At 37.8% G+C, this 9,539-nt stretch overlaps 1 protein-coding gene across 6 annotated transcripts in view; it reads left to right on the top strand.

The window, feature by feature from the left end:
- NF1 (neurofibromin 1) overlaps nucleotides 1-9,539 on the top strand; it is a 275,386-nt gene that overhangs the window by 229,201 nt on the left and 36,646 nt on the right. For all 6 annotated transcript variants that reach the window (XM_010861452.1, XM_010861457.1, XM_010861455.1 and 3 more), the window contains 4 exons: nucleotides 1,705-1,907; nucleotides 5,886-6,079; nucleotides 7,121-7,261; nucleotides 7,422-7,701. In XM_010861452.1, the coding sequence (XP_010859754.1) occupies nucleotides 1,705-1,907; nucleotides 5,886-6,079; nucleotides 7,121-7,261; nucleotides 7,422-7,701 (818 nt within the window). The remainder of the gene's footprint in view (nucleotides 1-1,704; nucleotides 1,908-5,885; nucleotides 6,080-7,120; nucleotides 7,262-7,421; nucleotides 7,702-9,539) is intronic.

The raw sequence follows: 9,539 nt of genomic DNA on the forward strand, positions 1-9,539 counted from the left end.
AGTTCTGCAGATGAGCTCTAGTTTCCTCTTTTTAAAAATAAGGGTAACCCTGCCTTCCTGTAAACTTACAAAAGTTTAATAAATGTGTGGTAGTAGAGCATAGCATCTAGCAAATAGTTTGTGTTTAACAAATATTTCCTCCCAACTCCCCCCCACCCCTCCCCCACCCTTTCCTCTCTCTGCCAGTGTCTCCACACCACTTCCCTCTTCTGCCCCTCTCCTTTTCATGTTAAGATAATTTTTTGCCCCAAGTACCTTGGGACTATCAGGTTTTTACAGATATAAATTCTTGGCTTTGGAAAATCTTCCCTAGGGTATAATATAGCTCAAGTTTTATAAATGGGCTTTTTAGAATTCCACGTCCTCCGTAATTTAACAGGAAAAGAAATAAGCAAGATTTCTTTACCTGGGCGGTCCTCATGGAGTCCATGAACTCCCAGAAAATACACACAAAATTTCACATATGCTTACCTTTCATTATCTGAGAGGAGTCTGTGACACCTACTCCCAGTTTGAGGAATCCCAGTTCTTTATAACTGTTGAAATAACAGAGTGAAAGTCACTGTCCAAGTAGCATCACTCAGAATTCCTTGGAGTTAATAAAAGATACACAAACTTAGAAACAATGAGGTTAATATTTTCATTTTAGGAAAATGGAGCTATGTCTGTCTTGAATGTCTAGTTCCAAATTCCTCATAGAAGAGTGCTAGCAGACTTCTAACAGTTATTAGCTTGAATGAGCCTGTATTCTTCTCTTGTGAAATAAAGCAAACTGACAGCTTCTGCTTTTTGCTGAAGCCTGTTGTTCCAGAGAAAAAGCCTTGAGGCAGACTTATATTTCAGTGGCTTTTTCCCCTGTGTGGTTATTACATAAATATACTAGCATGATGAAAGTTCAGAGGTAAGGAAAACCTGAAATTCACTGAGCAAACCGTTTGTTTTGCTGGATAGGGGAGAAAAATCTAAATCTAAAAATTGAGTTTTTTGAGCTATCTCCTAAATTGTTTAAGTATATTTTTAGACATTTATAAGGAAGACTTTGGTTCTGATGGAACCTGGATATATATTATGGTTTGTGTGTTCTTTATTTTTTTTTAATTCAGTGCTTTTATGTATAATAGTAGGAGTTCATTTAAGGAAAAAATGGCACGTGGGGGGAGGTACTTAATTATATTAAAAAATTGTTTGACCTCTAGTTTGTAGTATAAATTGTAGGACACCTAGAAAGAAATTTGGTAGATTCTAATGAAACATTTTAGCATTCTAATTTTATGAGGGCCATCTCATTTCTTGTGCTCCTGGTTATAACTGGATCTAGTGAGCAGGGGAGCCACAATTTGAGTTTTGGCCTCACTGAAAATATGGTGTGCCTTATTCTGACTTTCTTCATATTGACTGATCTTAAGACCATAAAATTCTCATATTTTATATCCCAGTGGAATGTCTTTTAGAAAGGCCTTATATTCGCTGTCGTTAGGAGCCTCAGAGTTCTCTTCTGATTATGTGGAGAATTTTCCTTTAAAAAAATACGATTGCGGGGTATTTGGGATTTACCATAGAATTACAAAATCTTATCTCCGATCGATCATAAAATTTTTAAATAGTTGATCTATGCTTGGTAACAGAATCATAAGTTGTATGTTATTAAAATTTTGAAATTATAAGAAAAAAGTTTAAAACAACTTAATTTGTGTTTTCTCCTAGGTCAGCTGCCTATAATCTTCTGTGTGCCTTAACTTGTACCTTTAATTTAAAAATTGAGGGCCAGTTACTAGAGACGTCAGGTTTATGTATCCCAGCCAACAACACCCTCTTTATTGTCTCTATTAGTAAGACCCTGGCAGCCAATGAGCCACACCTCACCCTAGAATTTTTGGAAGAGTGTATTTCTGGATTTAGCAAATCTAGTAAGTAATGATTTTTTTTTAATATTAACAACGATTCTAAGAAGATTCAAAGATAGTCCTTTCATTTCAAAATTTGCCAATGAAATCTTTAGTATATTTCCACTTATTTTTATTTTTTGTCTTACTGAAGAAACTTTGTGGTAGATCACATTGAGAAATCCACAAAAATTTGGCAATACATGCACAGTGGGAAGATTTTGATATCTTCTGTGTCTCTGCACCACTTACAAAGTGTTTTCATACCGTGTTTGAGATTAGCGTATTTCTCTTCTTAGCAGGTTATTCCAAATGTGTAAAATATCCATGTTGTCCCCTTGATTTTAGGGGGGTAGTCATTTTCTCTTTACTTCAGGTTGAATTTGAACTGTGATTTTATTGTTTATGTATAGTTCATGGAGAATGCAGTGGCACGAAATACAAGGTCCAGAGTCAACTCCTGACTTGCCTTTTGTAAATGTAAATTTAACATCTATTCTTTATGTCTATCCATCTTCAGAACCTGTAGTAATATAAATGTTGCTCTTCTTCCAGCTTATTTCCTGACATTTTCTTCCCCTCCCTTTCTCTCTCCATAATACATAAAACTTTTTAATACACTCAAACACATTTCTTGACTTTTCTGTGTTAATTGAAAGCTTTGGAAATTCAGTAAGACCAGATCACTGTGTATTTTTACAGCAAGAGATGTAGGATTATAACTCTAAAAAGAAAACATGTAAAACTGACAAAACAAGACAGGTATAAAGCTTTATTAAGACAATATTAACAAAGGTTTGAGTGAATGGACACATGTATTGTGTTCCTGGATGAACAGTTCTTACCAGATTATTATAATTCAATTCAGTCCCTTTAAAATAGCTGTGAGAGTTGAGGATTAAGAATGAGGTAGAGCTTTAAATGATTATGCTATGCATTTCACTTGAAAATACAATAGCTAAGAAAATATTGAAAGGAAAGAAAAACTGAGAGGGGCTTGTAGTCAAAGCTAAGGTTTTTCCAGTAGTCAAGTATGGATGTGTGAGAGTTGGACCATAAAGAAAGCTGAACGCTGAAGAATTCATGCTTTTGACTATGGTGTTGGAGAAGACTCTTGAGAGTCCCTTGAACTGCAAGGAGATCAAACCAGTCAATCCTAAAGGAAATCAGTCCTGAATATTCATTGGAGGGACTGATGCTGAAGCTGAAGCTCCAAGCCTTTGGTCACCTGATGCAAAGAACTGAGTCATTAGAAAAGACCATAATGCTGGGAAAGATTGAAGGCAGGAGGAGAAGGGGACAACAGAGAATGAGATGGTTGAATGGCATCACCAACTCAATGGACCTGAGTTTGAGAAGCTCTGGGAGTTGGTGATGGACAGGGAGGCCTGGTGTGCTGCAGTCCATGGAGTTGCAAAGAATAGGACACAACTGAGTGACTGAACTAAACAGTAATTAAAATGAGTATTCAAAAGTTAGCAATCAGATCACTTTAAGAGAAGCATATTGATAAATAAGTAACACAGACTAATAGGGGGAAGGTTAAATCACTTCAGAAATGAGGCTGAGAAATGAATCAAGTTGGGTCTTCATCTTAACCCCAAACCACAAGATGATGCCAAAATAAGTTCTAACTATTTTTAAGAATTGAATATAAAAACTGGAACCATTTAAGAAAGAGGAATAATATTTGATTGCTTTCTGGGTGAGTAAGGACTTATGAAACAAAAAAAGTAATAGATTGAAGCAAAGGAAATGGTGAAAGTTCACTAACAAATTTGAAGAAATTCAAACTGAAAGAAGTGTTGTTCAGTCACTCAGTCGTGTCCAAATCTTTGCAACCCCATGGACTGCGGCACACCAGGTATCCCTGTCCTTCACCATCTCCTGGAGCCTGCTCAAACTCATGTCCATCGATTCGGTGATGTCATCCAACTGTCTCATCCTCTGTCATCCCCTTCTCTTCCTGCCTTCAATCTTTCCCAGCGTCAGAGACTTTCTAACGAGTCAGTTCTTCACATCAGGTGGCCAAACTCTCGGAGCTTCAGCTTGAGCATCAGCCCTTCCAATGAATATTCAGGACTGATTTCCTTTAGGATTGATTGGTTTGATCTCCTTGCAGTCCAAGGGACTCTCAAGAGTCTTCAACACCACAGTTAAGAAGCACCAGCTCTTCAGTGCTCAGCCTTATTTATAGTCCAACTCTTACATCCATACTTGACTACTGGAAAAACCATAGCTTTGACTATTTGGACCTATGTTGGCAAAGAAAGATTTAAAAAAATTCAGTGTTGATGTCTTTGGAATTGTGAACAGGAGCAAGTTTTCTACAAAGTAGTTTGGACGTGGATATGGAGAACCTTAAAGATGTTTACAGCTCTTGGACTCATAACTCCTAAGGAATTTATCCTAAGGAATTAATGTCCATATGTTTATCATAGCATTATTTTTTATTTAGGTTTTTAAAATTCAGGTGTATCTTATCATCAATAAAGTGCCAAAATCTTAAATAATTTGATTAATTTTTACATGTGAATACATTACAAAACCATCTCCCAGGTCAAGATATGGAACATTTCCAGCATCCAGAAATTTCCTCTCTGGCAATCCATTCCCCACCAAGAGTAACCACTGTTATCACCTCTCTTGCCAGAGATTTATTTTCCATACTTTTGTGCTTCACTTAACATTACTTACAATAGCAAAACGCTGAAGCAATCTAAAAGTAAACACTGAGGAACCAATTACATTATTCTTCTATGTAATCTACATATCATGAAATAATATGAGGCCATTAAAAATGTTTTTGGTACAGAATTTCAATTTGGGAAGATTAAAATGTTCTGGAATGGATAGTGTTGATGGTTGCACAACAATGTGAATATACTGAATTCCTGTGAACTGTACACATTAAAATGGCAGGTTTTATGCTATATATGGAGAAGGCACTGGCACCCCACTCCAGTACTCTTGCCTGGAAAATCCCATAGATGGAGGAGCCTGGTGGGCTGCAGTCCATGGGGTCGCAAAGAGTCAGACACGACTAAGCGACTTCACTTTCACTTTTCACTTTCATGCATTGGAGAAGGAAATGGCAAGCCACTCCAGTGTTCTTGCCTGGAGACTCCCAGGGACGGCGGAGCCTGGTGGGCTGCTGTCTATGGGGTCGCACAGAGTCGGACACGACTGAAGCGACTTAGCAGCAGTAGCAGCAGCATGCTATATATATATATATATATTAATATATATATATGTATATTAACATGATTAAAAAATGCTTTGGGTACTCTTAATGAAGTTATATAGAGGAATCTTTGCATTAATTTTGTATCTTTTTGTAAGTTCGGAGTTACTTCAAAATAAAAAGTTACAAATTGTCCTTCCTTGAAAAATTTTTAATGTTGAGTAAATCTCAGTATAATACATAGTGAAATAAACATTCAGAGCATACTGTGTGCAGAAACCAACACAATATTATAAAGCAATTATCCTCCAATTAAAAGTAAATTAAAAAACATATTCTGTATGTAGCATAACCCTAATTTTTGTGGAGAAGTTGGGATGGGTTACATACAGTATCTCTGCATAGATTTGAAAGCCTATGGAGAAGTCAAGTGAGACACCAGTATATTGATATCAGTTTCATTTTTATGATGATACTCTCTGTTTATCAAAGTTCCTATGATTACCAATATTCCTTTTAAAATGAGAATAAAGTGAGAAAATTTTTAACTAGAAGAGAAGCTATTAAAAGGGAGAAAAGTAAGATAAAACTTTTCAAAAATCGGCTTAATGACTTTGGAGATTACGTTCTTTAAGGCTTGTTCTCTTTCTTCATCTCTGCCTTCAGTAATATATTTGCCAAGTCTCTTTTCTCCAGGCCTGATTCTAGGTTATGGTCTTTTCCTTTTACCTTTTTTCCTCCCAATCTTTTATTTTGAAATAATTGTTGATGTCATTTTTGTGGACCATCTGTGCTAATAATGTAATTTTTCCCCCCAGGTATTGAATTGAAACACCTTTGTTTGGAGTACATGACTCCATGGCTATCAAATCTAGTACGTTTTTGTAAGCACAACGATGATGCCAAGCGACAGAGAGTTACTGCAATTCTTGATAAGCTGATAACAATGACCATAAACGAGAAACAGATGTATCCATCTATTCAAGCAAAAATATGGGGGAGCCTTGGGCAGGTATTGAGTTTTCTCAAATATTTATCTAGTACCTCCTTGGTACAGATATTAATCTGATACCCACATTGTGCAAAGCACTGCACTAGGGATACAGCTATAGAAAAGACAGTTCCCTTTTTCAAAAAGCATGCCAGACACCCACCTAATCCCTGATCCACTTCAGAACTATAGGAGTCTGTGTCTCAGAACCAGAGAAAAGCTAATTATTCTAGCACTGTTCTCCATAGCGTTATTACAGTCGCCCCACAGAGTCCTCAATGTGCAGAACCCACAGGCGTTGAGGGCCAACTGTACTATGCCATTTCTTAAGTGAGGGACTTATATCTGCAGGGGGTCCTGGAACTAATCTCCACAGACACCAAGGGATGGCTGCATGTAGAATTTAACTGTGAAAATCTGATACTATTTCTCATAAGTAGTGCATTATAGTATATTCTGGTATCCTGTATACCACAGGTGTCAGTAAATGTTTGCTAATGATGTTATTTGGGCCTCCTGCTCTCACTTATAGTTCATTTTTAAGAATGCCAATATTAAAATAGTATAATGTAATTTCTATCTGATAAGAATTATGCTACCATTTCTTCAAAGTAATCACTTAAGGAGGCAATACCCTTATTCAGATAATGCTGCAAATCCTCCACATTATTTTAAATGACCTTGGAGCCAGTTTTGTAGCTCTACAAAACATTTCAGTACTTGATGTCATTTCTTATATTTTAAAATAATTGTACCTTATACTGCTGATACACTATTGTCTTAGAGAACAGAGGTGCTTTAAAAGTGAACGAAAATAATATATGTAGAGATTTTAAATTTTTGAATACCAGTCTCTGAAGGAATTGAGTGACTGTTCTCATCCTTTTCTGGATATTTTATGATAAATTTCTGACAAGTCTCTAAATAAAACCTAGTGTTGTGGAGGCCTCAGGTAAACCAGAATTTTCCTGTTGATTGGACTGCTCCTTGAATTAATTTTAAGTTAAAAACTAAGTTGGTAGAATGGCTAAAACATAAGTTAATCTTTCCCTCTTCCACTAGATTACAGACCTCCTTGATGTTGTACTAGACAGTTTCATCAAAACCAGTGCAACGGGTGGCTTAGGATCAATAAAGGCTGAGGTGATGGCAGATACTGCTGTAGCTTTGGCTTCTGGAAATGTGAAATTGGTTTCAAGCAAGGTAATCACTTTTCCTTTGCCTTCTGGGCTATGGTTTGATGTATCTGTTTGGGGTTTTTTTATCAGGAGGTTTTTTGTTTTATAACAATCATTTTAAAAAGAAATTTTTTGTGATAAAACTTTTTAGCTCCCTTTTAAAAAATTTTTTTGCTTCTTTACAGGTTATTGGAAGGATGTGCAAAATAATTGACAAGACATGCCTATCTCCAACTCCTACTTTAGAGCAACATCTTATGTGGGATGATATTGCCATTCTGGCTCGCTACATGCTAATGCTGTCCTTCAACAATTCCCTGGACGTGGCAGCTCATCTCCCCTACCTCTTCCACGTTGTTACTTTCTTAGTAGCAACAGGGCCACTCTCCTTGAGAGCTTCCACACATGGATTGGTCATTAACATCATTCACTCTCTGTGTACTTGTTCACAGCTTCATTTTAGTGGTAGGTTCTAGGAAAGCACTGTGTGTTTTTACCAAATCCTTTCCCCATTTTATACCTATAACAATGCCTGACTTAGCCTAGATTACCTATTTATTTATTAGTATTACGATGCCTTCACACCAAGCTGCTTATTTAGATCTATAGTAATGACATGAAATACAGTCGAAATAGAAAAAGAATGAATTACTTTCATTCCATCTCAAGCCACAGCTGAGATGTTCTATGCACATTTTTCATGGAAACTCTTTAAGTTATCACTTAAGCTAAAAACTCAGCACTGGTTGACAGTGTTGCTCTCCTAGTACGAATTTGTTCAGTTCAGTTCAGTTCAGTCGCTCAGTCGTGTCCGACTCTTTGCGACCCCATGAATCGCAGCACGCCAGGCCTCCCTGTCCATCACCAACTCCCGGAGTTCACCCAGACTCACGTCCATCGAGTCAGTGATGCCATTCAGCCATCTCATCCTCTGTCATCCCCTTCTCCTCCTGCCCCCAATCCCTCCCAGCATCAGAGTCTTTTCCAATGAGTCAACTCGTCGCATGAGGTGGCCAGAGTACTGGAGTTTCAGCTTTAGCATCATTCCTTCCAAAGAAATCCCAGGGCTGATCTCCTTCAGAATGGACTGGTTGGATCTCCTTGCAGTCCAAGGGACTCTCAAGAGTCTTCTCCAACACCACAGTTCAAAATCATCAATTCTTCGGCGCTCAGCCTTCCTCACAGTCCAACTTTCACATCCATACATGACCACAGGAAAAACCATAGCCTTGACTAGACGGACCTTTGTTGGCAAAATAATGTCTCTGCTTTTGAATATGCTATCTAGGTTGGTCATAACTTTCCTTCCAAGGAGTAAGCGTCTTTTAATTTCATGGCTGCAGTCACCATCTGCAGTGATTTTGGAGCCCCAAAAAATACAGTCTGACACTGTTTCCACTGTTTCCCCATCTATTTCCCATGAAGTGATGGGACCGGATGCCATGATCTTCGTTTTCTGAATGTTGAGCTTTAAGCCAACTTTTTCACTCTCCACTTTCACTTTCATCAAGAGGCTTTTGAGTTCCTCTTCACTTTCTGCCATAAGGGTGGTGTCATCTGCATATCTGAGGTTATTGATATTTCTCTCAGCAATCTTGATTCCAGCTTGTGGTTCTTCCAGTCCAGTGTTTCTCATGATGTACTCTGCATAGAAGTTAAATAAGCAGGGTGACAATATACAGCCTTGACGTACTCCTTTTCCTATTTGGAACCAGTCTGTTGTTCCATGTCCAGTTCTAACTGTTGCTTCCTGACCTGCATATAGGTTTCTCAAGAGGCAGGTCAGGTGGTCTGGTATTCCCATCTCTTTCAAATTTTCCACAGTTTATTGTGATCCATACAGTCAAAGGCTTTGGCATAGTCAATAAAGCAGAAATAGATGTTTTTCTGGAACTCTCTTGCTTTTTCCATGGTCCAGCGGATGTTGGCAATTTGATCTCTAATTCCTCTGCCTTTTCTAAAACCAGCTTGAACATCAGGAAGTTCACAGTTCACATATTGCTGAAGCCTGGCTTGGAGAATTTTGAGCATTACTTTACTAGCGTGTGAGATGAGTGCAATTGTGCAGTAGTTTGAGCATTCTTTGGCATTACCTTTCTTTGGGATTGGAATGAAAACTGACCTTTTCCAGTCCTGTGGGCACTGCTGAGTTTTCCAAATTTGCTGGCATATTGAGTGCAGCACTTTCATAGCATCATCTTTCAGGATTTGAAAGAGCTCAACTGGAATTCCATCACCTCCACTAGCTTTGTTCGTAGTGATGCTTCCTAAGGCCCACTTGACTTCACATTCCAGGATGTCTG

The sequence above is a fragment of the Bison bison genome, unplaced genomic scaffold, assembly GCF_000754665.1.
Source record: "Bison bison bison isolate TAMUID 2011002044 unplaced genomic scaffold, Bison_UMD1.0 scf7180017864472, whole genome shotgun sequence".
Classification (NCBI taxonomy): domain Eukaryota; kingdom Metazoa; phylum Chordata; class Mammalia; order Artiodactyla; family Bovidae; genus Bison; species Bison bison.